Source organism: Malaclemys terrapin, chromosome 1 (genome assembly GCF_027887155.1).
Source record: "Malaclemys terrapin pileata isolate rMalTer1 chromosome 1, rMalTer1.hap1, whole genome shotgun sequence".
Classification (NCBI taxonomy): domain Eukaryota; kingdom Metazoa; phylum Chordata; order Testudines; family Emydidae; genus Malaclemys; species Malaclemys terrapin.
The window spans coordinates 245551856-245569082 of NC_071505.1; the positions used below are offsets into that span (position 1 = coordinate 245551856).

The 17227-nt window shown below is 41.2% G+C and overlaps 1 protein-coding gene across 7 annotated transcripts in view; it reads right to left on the reverse strand.

Moving 5' to 3' along the window:
* NAXD (NAD(P)HX dehydratase) overlaps window positions 1–17227 on the reverse strand; it is an 85488-nt gene that overhangs the window by 39692 nt on the left and 28569 nt on the right. For all 7 annotated transcript variants that reach the window (XR_008442966.1, XM_054011428.1, XM_054011420.1 and 4 more), the window contains exon 6: window positions 5408–5516. Coding sequence is in view for 6 of the 7 variants with exons in the window: in XM_054011428.1 (XP_053867403.1) it covers window positions 5408–5516 (109 nt within the window). In the remaining variant the exon portion in view is untranslated. The remainder of the gene's footprint in view (window positions 1–5407; window positions 5517–17227) is intronic.

A 17227-nucleotide genomic window follows, 5' to 3' on the forward strand; every position in this document is an offset into this window, starting at 1 on the left:
TGAAGCACCTGGCATTATTACACTAGGAATGCCGGGGAGTGTCTCAGCAGGAGACAAAGGAAGAAAAAAGGTGGGTTTTTTTTAGTTAACAACAAGGTAATTTTCTATAACACCCCCTGGGTCAGAAGCACCTACTCTGATAAGAACCTATGTAAAGATGGCATCTTCTTGATCAACAGATCTGCTCCTTTCATTTTACCTGCTGCCTTTAATAACAAAGTAGATTGTACTCCTTTTTATTTCTGTTAAACTTGTAGAGCAAACAAAACGGCGAATAAGTCAAGTACTTTATTCTACCTTGTGCACCAAAAATAGAATTACTATGTTCCAACAACACTAACACTAACCCACTGAAAGCTATGGAGTGGCATCTGTGCTGAGGGCTTGATTTGGCTTGCAGACCCTTTAATAGTGGTTAAGATTTAAAAGACAGAAAGAATGAGCCCAGCTTGACTGCAGGGATACATCAATGCTGCAATAAAAGACCACGGCTGGCCTTGGTCATTTGACTCAGGCTCACGGGACTTGGGCTGCAGGGCTAAAAATTGCAATGTAAACATTCATGCTCAGGCTGGAGCCTGGGCTCTGAGACCGCACAAGGAAGGAGGGTCTCGGAGCCTGAGCTTCAGCCCAAGCCCCACCCCCAGCCTGAATCTCTACACATGTGTCAGCAACTTAGGTGTTACCCTGAATTTGAGGGGTGTGTACCCCAGAATATTATCAAGCCAACTGCAACCATGTTATGTGCATTCAGCCACTATTAATTAATAAAAGAGACCACCACGAAGTTAAGGGTTATTGGAAAGCAGGCTTTTAGAGGCAAAGTCAAAACTTGCTGGCAGTTTCTGTTAATCAGAATGGGAGGAGGAGAAAGAAAAGTAAACAAATGAGACTGAAAACCTTGGTGGTTGGAAGACCTTAAATCTGGGCCCCTCTGATATTAAAGGTTTATTGGAAGTTAGGAAAAATGATAGCTCATAGTGACCCCCTGCTGGGTTATGTGTTTTGTAAAAATTAGTTATAAAAAAACAAAATAATAGAGTGTAATTTGGAGCAGTCCTCTGAAGCCATCCTGAAAGACTTTTTCCTGACACCTTTTCTCCCCCCCCCAGCAGTTGAGCAACTAGTCACTGCAAACCTGCTGTTAATTACTCACTATCGTTCCAGATGCTAGGTAAGTATCTGGGATGTTCTAAAACTATTGCTTAACTCTGTGTGTGCTTAAATCCAATAAACTGAAGTTTTAGATCGAGCACGCTTACTTGCAGTAATCTTTTATCAGACAAAATTGCTGTGTTCCCATTGATTTATTCCTGATACCGCCTGGAGTGAAAGAGTTAAGTTACTTGTGCTGGGGGGGTCTGAAAATCCTAGGTAACAGAGGCATCCACTTTATGAAAATATTTGCCCTTCTTTATATGAATGTATTAATACAATTCAAACTGAAAGCTAGTTAAGAGATTTAATTTTATCATGTACAGAATGCATTAAAAATTTACCATCACCCTTGTAGTTTAAAGGGGGGGGGAAGGAGAGTGGCCTTTGGCAGAGGAAAAAAGAAATCTTAAGATGATTTGGGAAAAATTAAAAAAGCAGAAACACCTAGTCACTGAAACTAACAAAAACGGGAGAAACTGCATATAAATTACTCCCCAGTTTTCTTTTGCTCAGGAAACAAATATAGGCAAGACCTACCGCTAAGTTTCTCTCTGAATTCAAAAAGAATCCTTTGCCCGTGCACTTGCTTGGAATCCGCAATTAAGAGCTTTCATAGTACAGGGCAACTGCACCTGTATTCCCCTCAATAGTTCAGCAAGGGCAACAACTCTTAGCTGCCAGCTCCCCAGCTGTTGCCTCTTTTGGGTCTCTCTCCCTTCTGACCAAGATATTCCCAGGCTGAACAGTTGCCTTTCCTTTACTGTGTCATTCCCAGTCAGGTTGTCCTAGGACACCTGCTTCTTTTCCCTTCAGAGATGGGTAGCAGAGTGTTTGCTACAAATGCAAGTTACCACACAACTCTTTGTAAGCAAGCATACTTTATAAGGAACAAAGCATTACAGAGAAAACATAACAACAACTAAAGTACTTACACAGCATGTTAATAAGTTTACTAGAGTTCATCCCAACTCTGACATGGGCTCTGGCAAGTGCAGTCTTTTAATTTCATTGGGTGACCCCAGGTTCTTGTTTTATGTGAAGGGGTAAATAACACTTCCTTATTCACTTTTTCCACACACTGTGATTTTATAGACCTCTATCATATCCCCCTCCCCTTACTCATCTCTTTTCCAAGATGAACAGTCATTTCCCAGTCTTTTTAATTTCTCCTAATATGGAAGCTGTTCCATATCCTTAATCATTTTTGTTGCCCTTCTCTGTACTTTTTTCCAATTCTAATGTATCTTTTTTGAGATGGGGCAACCAGAACAGCAGATAATATTCAAGGTGTGGGCGTACCATGGTTTTATATAGTGGCATTGTGATATTTACTGTCTTATCTATTCCTTTCCTTATAATTCCTAACATGAGAAATAAGAAGCCTGAATTTATTAGTATCTTAGATCACTCAGATACACCTCTACCCCGATATAACACGAATTCGGATATAATGCAGTAAAGCAGTGCTCCCAGGGGGAGGAGGGCGCGCTCTGGCAGATCAAAGCAAGTTCGATAGAACGCTGTTTCACCTATAACACAGTAAGATTTTTTTGGCTCCCGAGAACAGCGTTATATCGGGGTAGAGGTGTACTATGGAGATGTTCATACACTACAGACAAGATCAGAGTTAAGACAGATGGATAGAGCCCTAAGCCCTTCACTCTCTCACGAGAGAGGAGCAGATCTTACAGCCCTCTTCTTTCCCATCTTCACTGCCAGTCAAAGAAAGATATAAGGGATAATTACAAACCTACATCCCATTCCTATATGCATAAGGCAGCTTGCCTAAACTAGCCAAAAATATTGTAAAAGAAAAGGATATACAAAAACCCACCCTTCAATACAAATTTAAATAGCAAATTGCTGTAGTTGCTTTTTCCCCTTGGGAGAAAAAAAGTTACAAAAGTTACATTTACCACTGAAGCAAACAGACTGCACCTATCTCTAGCACAGAGATGATGGAAACACCAGGCCTCGCTAAGTAAGTGACTGGGATTCACCTGGCCTGACTACACTCACATACTGAAGCCCCAGGTGAATACAATATTTAAACAAATCCAAATAAGCAACACAAAAGGGGATTGAGAAGTAGACCCTTTCTACCCTGTACTGACCCAGAAAAAACACACACAAAACATGGCTCCTGGAGTTGATGTGCTTTTGTACAGTCCCCAGCAGAATGAATCCCGTATCCTGATAGGCTTTGTCTTCTCTGCTAAAAAAAGTGCATATTTCACCTCAGGGTAACTAATGTGCCTGAGCTATCCCCATGGTTAAAACACAGTGAAGACATTTTAGTTTTACCACAAGGTAAGCTTGCCAAGGTCAACCCTATACCCTTACCTGAAGTTGGGGTTGACTAGCTGACCACATGGCGAAACTAAAGCATCTTATCATCACTGTGTTATTACCTCAGGGATAGCATATGTATGTTAGTTACCCTGAGGTAAAACACACACACACACCTTTCTTATCAGTGAAGACCAGGCTATAGAAGCCTCTTCTACAATACAAATCAGCTGGTCAAAATATTTAGACCGAATTTTTTTTTTTTACCTTCAATTTCAACCAAGTTTTGGACTTTTCATTGAAAATTCTAAACTTTTTGTTTTGCTTTTCAAAAATTTGAAATAAAAAATTCAAATGGAAATGGAACATTTTGTTTTGTTTTAGTTTTTGTTGAAAAACAAACTTCTCATAAAAAGTAAACATTATTAATGAAAAATTGTTTTGTTCTAAGTTTTTCACAGAAATAAAATTGGATTTTTTGACCAGCTCTATAAATAAAGAGAACCCCCCACTTGTCAGCAGACTGGGATTGTGGGGGCACAGGGCATGGTGTCTTTTCACTAATATAGCATCTATACATCATCAAATAATTTTAAAAAATAAACAGAAGAGGAGTCACAGTTTCAATGCAGAAATCCCAAAAAGTCACTCTTTCTCCATCACATTCAGGATACTTTAACCTTCTGATTTAAGTGTTTCTTCAATCTACTGTTTTGTAAATTCCACGTTTAGATGTCAAGATCTCTGAAAAACCTAGCAATCCAACTTTTTGTTACCGTCACTGATTAGCCCAGCATTTCGCTTCACCAAAATGTTCTGTATTGTACATGCAGCTTCTGGCATTAGACTGAAACATTAACTTTGGTGTATTGACATATGACAGCAATAACTGTGTAACAGATTAAATATCTCTCTACACAGACAGGAACAAATACTCTTTTTTAAACTTTTCACCAAGATATGAAACAAGCAAGAATATGGCTTCAACTAGAATAGGAAGTTTATATTTATTTATTATATTGAATAGCAACTCCTCCAATGTGTGAGTACACATTTGCTTACTGATATTGTTCTTGGCAAAAAGTTTTCAAACCTGGGTGCCTAAAGTGAGTTGAAGCTTAAGCATTTCAATGATTATTTTTGATCATTTCCATTTTGGTGGTGAATCTGTTAAAAAAAAAAGGGGGGGGAGAAGAGGAGGTTGGGGACAACATTTTCTAACACAGGTGCCTAAAGTTAGGAGCCTAAATATGGAATTAGATGCTTAACTTTAGACACCTGCATTAGAAAATGTTGGCCTTTGTTTTTACAGATTTACCATCAAAATGAAAGTGATCAAAATAACCACCTGGATGCATGAGCTTCAAGCCTCACTCCGAGTTTCTGATGGTGAAAATACAACTTAGGGCTTGTCTATATGGCAAGCTAGCAGCAAGTCAAAGGATGAATCCACAGTGTACAAGTTTGCCTCCCATTTGAAAGGGGAGTACATCCAAGTGTACTTCGTAACTGTTACTGTGTGGTAGCAGAGTCCATACAGTGAGTTAATGTGCAGCGGTCTAGCGCGCTGTAGGTTCTCACCATGGCTTGCCATGCACCAACTTGCCACGTAGACAAGCCCTAAGATCTATGACCCTCACAACAAAGGTTAGGCAACTGCTAGTTTTAACTTTTCTCTTTAAATTATAGTTACTCACATTTAGCGACCAACAGATCTTTACTACCAGTCATAACAAAAAGAAATCATTTATAGAAAGTTCATTTGAAGGCAGTTTTGATTCACTTATAGCCAGTAATTCTACTACAGACGTTGTTTTCAAACTATATTTTAATGGCTCCATTAAGACTATTACACAATAACCCCACTGAAAAATATTCATTTAGCCGCACAAAAGCTGCAAACTTGGTTTATAAAATTCAGTAACAAAGATGTAGAGCAAAATACTAGAGTATACATTACCTTAGCATTCTCAAGTAGTACGTCATCTCTACCTAAACCAGGTCCTATGACAACTGAATGCAGTCGCGGCAACCACTTTTCCACTTCATGAACAGCATTAGGACTGTCACTAAGTAGAGAAAACAAGTACAAAGCATTTACTTTCAACACAATCAAATCTGAAATCTAGGGTCTCCCATGTACATCTGAGTTAGCCAAACATTACTGCTATCATGCAGGTTTTTGCCCCCTAGTGAAATAAACAGATTTTTGTTTTGTTGAAAGTTTGTTTGTTTTTCATCTTACTTGGGAGAGGAGACTTGGGAACAATTTTGCCTGAGCCTGAGCCTGAGGGCTCTCTGAGGAGTTAACACAGGCCCCAGTCTTGCAATTAGATCTGTGCAGAGAGATTCTGATCCCACAAGGAATCCTGTTCACTTGAACAGGATGCCACACAGATCCACCCTCATGGATCTACTTGCACAATCAATGCCTTAATTAGGAATTCTAGAGAGCAGGATCTTTATGCCCAAACGCCCAGCTATTTCATTAGTTAAAAGGACTGGTGTTCTCTGTTCTATATAGAGCACAGACTCCCCTCAAATCACTACCTAAAACTGTAAATAAACCACCTTTGAAAAATAGATTTGTGGTAAATGATGCGTCTATTTATCCTTCACCTTTCCAAAGGTAAGATTCACTTACTGACATTACTGTATGCCTCTACTGTAAAAAAAAAAAAAAAAAAAAGTCAAACAAGTGGAGTTCTACAAAATTCTGATTTGAGTTTTAAACTATGCCAGTATGGGGAACTTGGCAAACTACAGTATAAAGGTAAGTGCCATTGGAGAAATAATAGATTCCCATTAGATTAGTACACAAGGCCTTGTGTATACTAGAAAAATGCAGTTGTTTAATGAAACTGATTTAACAGTTGAGCTAGTTCAATTTGTGCAAACCCCAATACAGCTGTATCAATACATTACCAACTTAAGAAAGGGTTAAACAGGTTTAAATACAGCTAGGATTATGGGTTGGCACTGGTTTAAGTAGACTAATTTTTACATCTATTTAGTTAAGAGAGTGCATCTTTCTATATTGGAAAAAGCCTTAGAGATGGAAGAGATCTTAGACCTAATCATTCTCCCTATAGAATTGTTCCCTACGATACACGCTGTATTTCCCACAGGAATATGAAGGTTACTTACCTGTAACAGTTCTTTCAGAGAGACTCTGCATATTCATGCTACTGGGGATGTGCCAGTGGATACACCTCAGGAAAACCTGCTCAGAGCAATGCCAAATGAGAGCATCATGTACCCCACCACCACTCCCCTCTGCGTTCTGGAACATTCCAAGGCTGAGGCTATGAAAGGGGGCTTGACGCCCTCTGCCACCTCTGTTCCCTCCACTTCCTCTTCAGACTTAGGGAGATTCTGAGAAAGAGGAGAAGGTGGGCAGGGAGTGTGACAATGCAGAGTCCATCTCAAAGAATTCTCATTACAGGTAATTAATCTTCATTTCTTCTTTTAGTATCCTCTGGATATTCCCACTCATGAGGTAGTTTGATAAGCAGCACCTCCTGTAAGGAAGGTATGATTTGGGGTCCTAACTGATTAGGGATCAAAGTAACACTCTTCCAAATTGCACATTCCATTGAGATGCTAAGTCTAGGGAGTAGTGTTTTGTAAGTGTACAGAGCTCCAAGTTGCAGCTTGACAGATCTTCGCAATTTGAACATGTCTAAGGCGTGCTACGAAGGCTGCCATTGCTCTAGTAGAGTGTAATCTAACCCCCCCGGGGGATGGAATGGATACTAGTTCATAGCGCTCCTGCTTGCACTGCCTAACCCAATTAGACAGCGTGCCCAATACAGTTATCAGCATATGAAATGAAGACACTGTTAAGACATTAAGCCTTTTAGCATCCAAAGTATGCAGCTCTATCTTGTCTACATGAGTACGAGGTCTAGGAAAAAGACACTGGATAATTAATCGTTTGATTAAGGTGAAAGTCACACACCACCCTGGGAAGAAAACTAGGATTAGAGCAATGCACCACTGTATCCTCTGGAAGACAGTGAATGAAGGATACACCAGGCAAGCATCTAATCCACTCATTTGTCTAGCTGATGTCACGGCTATGACAAAAGCCATTTTGATAGACAAGTAGAACAAAGAACACTCTGCCATGGCCTCAAAGGAAGTCTGAGTAAGGACTAATTGGAGATCCCAGGATGGGGACTGAAACTTTTATGCATGGATACATACTGACAAGTCCTTTCATAAATTCCTTAAATGTATTATGTGTAAAGACTGATTTATCTACCAACACATTACCGACAGCTATAGCTGTTAGGTGAACTTTCAAAGGAGAATATAGACAATCCCGAATGATTTAATTAAAGAATTCAAGAATAGATTCAATTGCTGCTATTGATGGATACATGTACATATAAAAAATGGAAACTAGGACAGATTACAAAGGATGAACATAGGCAAACAACACAGGAATGCAGGAGCAAGATTAGAAAGGCAAAGGCACAAAATGAGCTCAAACTAGCTACAGGAATAAAGGGAAACAAGAAGACTTTTTATCAATACATTAGAAGCAAGAGGAAGACCAAAGACAGGGTAGGCCCACTGCTTAGTGAAGAGGGAGAAACAGTAACAGGAAACTTGGAAATGGCAGACATGCTTAATGACTTCTTTGTTTCGGTCTTCACCGAGAAGTCTGAAGGAATGCCTAACATAGTGAATGCTAATGGGAAGGGGGTAGGTTTAGCAGATAAAATAAAAAAGAACAAGTTAAAAATCACTTAGAAAAGTTAGATGCCTGCAAGTCACCAGGGCCTGATGAAATGCATCCTAGAATACTCAAGGAGCTAATAGAGGAGGTATCTGAGCCTCTAGCTATTATCTTTGGAAAATCATGGGAGACGGGAGAGATTCCAGAAGACGGGAAAAGTGCAAATATAGTGCCCATCTATAAAAAGGGAAATAAAAACAACCCAGGAAACTACAGACCAGTTAGTTTAACTTCTGTGCCAGGGAAGATAATGGAGCAAGTAATTAAGGAAATCATCTGCAAACACTTGGAAGGTGGTAAGGTGATAGGGAACAGTCAGCATGGATTTGTGAAGAACAAATCATGTCAAACCAATCTGATAGCTTTCTTTGATAGGATAACGAGCCTTGTGGATAAGGGTGAAGCTGTGGATGTGGTATACCTAGACTTTAGTAAGGCATTTGATACAGTCTCGCATGATATTCTTATCGATAAACTAGGCAAATACAATTTAGATGGGGCTACTATAAGGTGGGTGCATAACTGGCTGGATAACCGTACTCAGACAGTTGTTATTAATGGTTCCCAATCCTGCTGGAAAGGCATAACGAGTGGGGTACCGCAGGGATCTGTTTTGGGACCGGCTCTGTTCAATATCTTCATCAACGACTTAGATATTGGCATAGAAAGTACGCTTATTAAGTTTGCGGATGATACCAAACTAGGAGGGATTGCAACTGCTTTGGAGGATAGGGTCATAATTCAAAATGATCTGGACAAATTGGAGAAATGGTCTGAGTTAAACAGGATGAAGTTTAACAAAGACAAATGCAAAGTGCTCCACTTAGGAAGAAAAATTCAGTTTCACACATACAGAATGGGAAGAGACTGTCTAGGAAGGAGTACGGCAGAAAGGGATCTAGGGGTTATAGTGGACCACAAGCTAAATATGAGTCAACAGTGTGATGCTGTTGCAAAAAAAAAAAAAAAAAAAAAAAAAAAAAAAAAAAAAGCAAACATGATTCTGGGATGTATTAACAGGTGTGTTGTGAACAAGACACGGGAAGTCATTCTTCCGCTCTACTCTGCACTGGTTAGGCCTCAGTTGGAGTATTTTGTCCAGTTCTGAGCACCGCATTTCAAAAAAGATGTGGAGAAATTGGAAAGGGTCCAGAGAAAAGCAACAAGAATGATTAAAGGTCTTGAGAACATGACCTATGAAGGAAGGCTGAAAGAATTGGGTTTGTTTAGTTTGGAAAAGAGAAGACAGAGGGGACATGATAGCAGTTTTCAGGTATTTAAAAGGGTGTCATAAGGAGGAGGGAGAAAACTTGTTCACCTTAGCCTCTAAGGATAGAACAAGAAGCAACGGGTTTAAACTGCAGCAAGGGAGGTGTAGGTTGGACATTAGGAAAAAGTTCCTAACTGTCAGGGTGGTTAAACACTGGAATAAATTGCCTAGGGAGGTTGTGGAATCTCCATCTCTGGAGATATTTAAGAGTAAGTTAGATAAATGTCTATCAGGGATGGTCTAGACAGTATTTGATCCTGCCATGCGGACAGGGGACTGGACTCTGACCTCTCGAGGTCCCTTCCAGTCCTAGAATCTATGTTTCTTGCTTGCCCATTTCACAAACTTATTCCACCTGAGATAACACCTTCTAGTAAACTGCTTTCTAGAGTTAATCAATGCTGGAGACACTTCTGATATGCAAGATTTCCCAAGGTACATTAGAGTCCTATAGACTATGCAGCCAGGTGCAATAATAGGGGGTCAGGAGGTAACTCAACAGAAGGGCAAAATTTAATAAGTCTTTGGTCACAAGGAGAGGCCTATATACACTCTTGGAGAGCTGGAGAAGGTCTGAGAACCACTGTTGCCTTGCCCAGGCTAGGGCAATCAACATTACTTTGGCTCTGTCTTATTTTATCTTCTTTATCACCTTTGGAGGAGGGGGAAGGGGAAAAGGTATAAGGCAGACCTTCTCCCTAGTCCAGTAGAAAGGCATCCAATACGAATAGACAGTCTCTCCCCCTTCTTGAGCAAAGCCTCTGACACTTTGCATTTTGTCTGGTTACAAATAAATGTATGTCTGAGAACCCAACAGGGTGAAGATCTCATCGATCACTGATATTTTTAACAACCAGTCATGAAGTTGCATTACATCTCTGCTCTTTTGATCCACCAGTCTGCTGTCCTTGCTTACTAGGTGAAGAGCTATGGGATAAATAATCACACAGCACAACTGCTTCCTTGCGCTGTTGTAGAGAAAGAATTCCCCCATTTGTTCACATAATACACTGCCATTGTGTGGTTTATGAAGACTTGCACTACCTTGTTCTGGTTGTGAGGTAGAAAAGATTTGAGATCCAAATGGATTGCCCTCATTTCCAGATTACTTATACTTTGTCTCTTTACTTGAGAATTCTAATGATTGTGAATTGTTAATATGTTAAAATGCACTCCCCATCTGTGGTTGGAGACATCCTAGGTGGATGGCTGAAAGGGGAAAGTTGAAAGCCACCCCTCTTAGAATGTTGCAATGTTGAGTTTCCTTTGATCTTTGGGAAGCACTTTGGCAAAATACTGTATGCTCATTTTCTCCCTTAAGTGGTACTAATAGTGTAATTTCCCTGCCTGAATTTGCCATTCTAACATTGAGCAAAGGAGATGAAAATGCTTTTCTGCCAATTGCATCCATTTTCTTTCCCTCTCGGTCAGAAGGAGTAGAATGTAACTGTCCTCCTCTGGATCTTTATACTGATACTACTACCACATGAGAATTAGAGGTAGTTTGTATATGAAAGAACGAGAACCTTCATACAGTAATTGGTACAATATGCCGGGGGGGGGGGGGGGGGGTTCAGTATAGTCTGCCATAATAGAGAAGTCCAAACTGCCTGTACATCTGTCTAAAATTGGAAGGGTAATCTTAGTTATAGACTGAGAACCCAGAACGCTGAATATAGCCTGGGAAGTTCCTTGGTCTGTGATTGATGGGAGAGATCAAAAGTCGTGGAATTGTAATGCATCCTCACCTGGGGAGAATGCTGAAGCAACCCCAAGATTTTCATCCATTCCTCGTCAAGATCTGGCTCCAAATCCTGATATTCAAATTGAGCAGCAGGTGCTGCTTCCTCCTCTGATAATGCATCAGGAACTATGGTGGGAGAATGCTCCCTAAAACCAGGCAAAGATGATGGATCCAGGAGTCTCTGATCCGCGGAGTGATACTTTTCTGAACCGTATTAGGAAAGGAGTTTCTACCTTGATTAGAATGTGAAACATTCCTATACTGCCTAGGAAAGGGCTAATAAGGCCATCAAGACAAGGGCAGGATCTCCCAGTCATGCAGTAACCAAACTCAGGCTAGGAGGGTGTGTTCTGTAAGTGTTATATTTAGGAGATGTAATCTTTCTCATGAGAAAGAAACATAGGAGGTATATTGGTATGCTTAGCATGTTTCAAAACTTCTTCAGACGGCAGCTCTACCCTCGCATCTGATCTTAGCTCGAACTCTGGAGAAACTACAGGACCTGTTATATGTAAAACTCAAGAAGGGCAAAATAACTTTATTGGGGAATCCCAGAGGCATTTTAAAGGAAAAAGTGTCCAGGGATATCTACAACAATAGGATACTGGACTGGATGGACCTTTGGTCTGACCCAGTATGGCCATTCTTATGTTCTTAAGATGACTCTTAACATGAGATTTATCCCATGGCAGATTTGTGTTTCATTTAAGATTCGCAGTCCTTGAATTCGAATCTGAGGATTCCCCTGAATTAGATTTGGCCCTGCTTATAGAAGCCTTCTTACTCTATGGAGTTCACCTTAGAATTGAGTTAGATGGATCTGAAGGTTTCTCCTGTGGTTTGCCTCTGAATTCAGAGGCTAGCAAAGGGATCCTCTGAGCGCTTTGAGGTAGATCCAATGGTCTGGAATCAGTTCCCACTGAAGTCTTGAATTCTGATCCTGCGACAGAGATTGGAATCTTTGACATAGTGCTCTCAATCTCCTTAGACCTCAAGGTAACAAGAGCAATGCTCTTATTGTTATGTACAGACCCTTTAAATGCGTCAGATCTAGGAGTTTTTGCAACCAGAGATTTTTGCACTAATGAGGCCTGCAGCATGATCTGGCATGCCCTGTGAGCCCCGCAGTTAAAAGTGCCGCAAATTGATCAGCTTGAAGAAGAGGGACCCTCTCTGAGGCACAACAGGCATCTAGTATGGGTGTCTGACGCTAAGAAGACTGTTGGACAACCGGAACACCTCCTGAAGACTGGTCTTGTTTTCAGATCTGGTGGTTGGAACCAAAATAGGAATTAACAAGCCTATCCTAAGAAATAAAAACCTTTACAGAAAATTAAAAAGAACCAGCTAATTAACCATCCTTAAAACTAAAACTGGCTAAATAAAAGGCACTGAATTCACTAGTGAAGGACCCAGATCAGATGGGTCTGGAAAAGTCAAGGTCTGGCTGCTGCTGGAAGGAACTGAGGCAGCAGAGGTGCCAGCCCACCCTGCTTTTTATAGCCTCACTCTCAGAATACTCATGGGCACAGAGGGCAGGGGTTGGAGGGACACTTCAGCACTCCAACAAGCACTGCTATAAGAAAGTGCAACCATCTGGGCTGCGCTCACCAGCTCATCCCCATGAGTGGGAAGATGCAAAGACACATGAAGAATGTACACTATTCAGATCCTGTTTGGGTGGCTGTGAAGAGAGGGAAAAGGGAGCAGCAAGTTTCCCTACTTGCTGGTGGAAGGGAAAGCAACAGAATAATGGCGGAAGGAATTTAGCTCCTCCCTCTCAGTAAGTGTACTCTGATACCAAAAGCTGGTATATTTTAAAACCAATTGAAATTACAAAAAGTAATTCATTGTGTGTGCTCTTTCCACCTCTTTTAAAGGGGTCAAGTTAGCACCTGGACATTAAGCTATTAGTAACTATCCTGACTTTTGAATGTTAAGTCTCATACTTAATGGTCACTGACATTTGCTCGTTACTGAAACCTTTGAAAAATTTTAATTAGAGACTAATGAGCTCAAACTGTTACATGTTTTAGGCATACACCACACCCTGCTTGGAATGAGTACCACTGTTCATTGTTCTAACATGGCAAAGTTATGATCTACTTGTATCTTCTTCTCGGCTGTTTAAGCATTACAGTTCAGTTATGGCCACTCTCCTCCCTCTTCCCGGTCTATTAACAGAAAAAATCAAACCATTCAACTAGTGATATTATCCATTAGTAATACTTAACACTTCCATAGTGCTTAATGGCTTGTGTACATGGGGAAGCTGTACAGAATAACCATTGCAAACTCTAATCAGTCGCAGAATAGCTTTCCCTGCAACAGCTGTTCTGGTCTAGGGCTTCTGGGGATTGGGAGCAGTTTGCCCTGGGACCCCAAAACCTGAGTGGTGCTGCAACCCTGTATGCCATTTCACAATGCCACTCACTAGAATTTGACACTGTGGCTTGTCTGACATGATGGAGGGCCAAATCTGAGTGGTGCTGCAACCCTGCGGGATGGGAGCCACAACTGCAGGGTGAGAGAAGGGCAAGCTCACCCTCCACACTGTCTCTTCCTGGGCCTCCCTGAGTAGAATTTTTTTTTTTTTTTTTTGGAAGGGTGTGAGTGGGGCCTCAGTTTCAGATTTTGCCCCAGGGCTCCCAAAAACCTCTGGGCAGCCCTGTTCTGGTCAACAAGCCCTAATATTTTCCATGCACTTCACTAACATGCTAGTTAATCATCACAATACTCCTTGGAGTTAGGTAAGAGGTAGTAAGACACTATAGAAGGATGACTTGGTTTTGCTTTTTTTTTTTTTTAAATAGCATTAGCAAAACTACATTATAACAAAGGAATGAGCAGCAAACCCTTCATACATTAAGCAAGAAAAGTGTTGCAAGATACTATTACTTGGAAAATCTTGAATTTGTAACACTTGTACAAAAGCTTCATGTTTACAGATAACAGCCATCCTAGGTGTTTTAGAAGCATCCGTTATAACGGTTGGTCATAACACTTGGGAGCAAACATTTAGCTTAGGTCTGTCAGAACGAGTGCACTAACAATGATTTCTTCAAGTGTGAGGCAGGAGTCAAAAGCATTTGCACCTACACGAGCTCAACCAGTTCTCTTAAACCCATTCCATGATGCAGTGCCTCATTTGGAAGTTAGCCAAAAGCCCCTCTGACTAACAAGAGCTGCTTCAGGAATCCCAGAATGCACTAGTACGAGCTCCCAAAAGGCGCTTTGTGCTGACACTCCAAAAGGGTTCTGTCAAAAATAGGGCTGCTGTGCAGAAGTGATGAACCACTGCATAAGTAAATGAGACAAACCCTCATTTGATAAAAATGTGTGTCCCTGCAATAGTTTCCTTACTTAGTGTACTGATACCCAATTTCTAATTAAAGTCTGTCTCCTTTAAACCACAAAGAACAGTAATAAATCAGTCTCTAAATAGATATTTTTTGTCTTCTCTCTAATCGGATATAGAAACTATAGGAAAAACATTAAAGGCAAGTAGAAATGTACTACTGGAAGTCTTGAGCTTATAAAGCTTTATTAAAAAATTGTTCATTTTTACATGCAATCAAGTATGTGAAAAGCCTCCAGTAACCCAAATTCTAATAAAGGTGCCATTTCTGGAAGAAAAAGAAAGTAATGTGGGCCACTGTTTTATTCATTTATTAAATAACATTTAAGTTGTAGAACGCAGAAGAGAAAAGTAATGTTACAAGATTTTACTCCATGCTAAAAGAGAAGCTTTGTAAAGCATGGCTTTAAAATGAATTTGGTTAGGAAAGGCCAAATGCATTTAATACGTAAAAGAGGTTTGTTAAATTTAGGCTAATAGCTGAATCCAAGTCATCAGCAGTTGCATGACTGTCACTTTTTGGACAGTTCATGAAAATAATCTCATAACAGAATATTCACTTTTTTTTATTTTCAAGCTTGAAAGTTTTGTTTCTGCAGCCCAATCAATGATACACACTCCTCGAGACACAACCATTTCTTGAGAAATACAAAGTCCAATGTTGAGCCAATCCTGCTTATTTAGCCCTTGGTGGTAATATTTAGCATTTCTGTACTACTTTTTATCTTTAAAGCATTTTATAAACATTAACTTTCATGTAACAATTCTTTGCAATTTCACATCAAGAAAGAACACAAAGCAGACTGTCAGAAAGGCCCAGAGATTAGGAGCAACAATAATGATGATGATACCACAAGATCACTGACATAAAGAGATGCTGAAAAATGATTGCTGGGTTGTTGTTTTTTTAAAAAAGGGAATCAGAACAAGTACTGCCTAGGCCTGGTCTACACTAGGAGGTTATGTTGAATTTAGCAGTGTTAAATCGAATTAACCCTGCACCCATCCACACAATGAAGCTATTTAGTTCGACATAGAGGTCTCTTGAATTTGATTTCTGTACTCCTCCCCAACGAGGGGAGTAGCGCTAAATTCGACATGGCCATGTCAAATTAGGGTAGGTGTGGATGGAAATGGACGCTAATAGCTCCTGGAGCTATCCCACAGTGCACCACTCTGTTGACGCTCTGGACAGCAGTCCGAGCTCGGATGCTCTGACCAGCCACACAGGAAAAGCCCCGGGAAAATCTGAATTCCTTTTCCTGTCTGGGCAGTTTGAATCTCATGTCCTGTTTGGACATTGTGGCGAGCTCAGCAGCACTGGCAACGATGCAGAGTTCTCCAGCAGAGGTGACCATGCAATCTCAGAATAGAAAGAGGGCCCCAACATGGACTGATCGGGAAGTCTTGGATCTGATCGCTGTGTGGGGCGATGAGTCCGTGCTTTCGGAGCTGCAATTGAAAAGACGGAATGCAAAGATCCAAGAGAAGATCTCAAAAGCCATGACAGAGAGAGGATACAGCCGGGATGCAACGCAGTGCTGTGTGAAAATCAAGGAGCTGAGAGAAGCATACCAGAAGACTAAAGTGGCAAACAGACACTCCGGATCCCAGCCCCAGACATGCTGTTTCTACGAGGCACTGCATTCCATTCTAGGTGCAGCCGCCACCACTACCCCACCACTGACCATGGACTCTGAGGATGGGATATTGTCGACGGCCACTTCCTCAGAGATGTTAGCGGATGGGGAAGATGAGGAAGGTGAGGAGGAGGAGGACGAGGCAGTCAACAGCGCTTACAACGCTGATTTCCCAGACAGCCAGGATCTCTTCATCACCCTCACAGAGATCCCCTACCAACCGTCCCCAGGCGTTAACCCAGACCCTGAATCAGGGAAAGGATCAGTCGGTAAGTGTTTTAAACATGTAAACATTTATTTTGAACAGAACAGGAATATTAACAATGTTTTTTCATGATTTGTTTGCCCTAGGCGCTTAACGTTTTAGTCCTTGGCACTGCAACTACTGCAAAAGAAAGTCTATATGTCCGGGGATAGAGCTGAAATCCTCATGGGACATCTCCACGAAGCTCTCCTGGAGGTAATTGGAAAGCCTTTGCATGAGGTTCCTGGAAAGAGCGGCCTTATTGTGTCCTCCGTGATAGGAAACTTTTCCTCGCCAGGCTATCATCAAGTACTCTGGGATCATTGCCTTGCAGAGCATGGCGGCATACGGCCCTGGTTTTTGCTGGCTTTCATGCAGCATGTGTTCTTTCTCGGTCTCAGAAATTCTCAGCAGAGTGATGTCGCTCATGGTGACCTGCTTAGAATTAGGGGAATGTTACTATTGGGACTGCTTGCCTGTTCCTTTACAGAACTGTCACCGGCGGTTTACAGCCACGCGGTGGAGAAGGGAGAGGGGCAGAGTTCATGCTTGCCAGATTGCCGGCAGCAGGAATTGGCCAACGATAGGAGCATTGCTTTGAACGTGAAAGGAGGGCACTGCTATAATTTAAGTTTTAAGCAGCCAAAAGTCTACGGCTTACCATGTCAGCCTGCTACCCGAATTCCGCTGTCCTGCCCCGCTTGTCTGATCTGCACTGCAAGACGCCAGGCACTGAATGCGAAGGCCGAAAATTCGACCTTGTCCTGAGTGCGCATG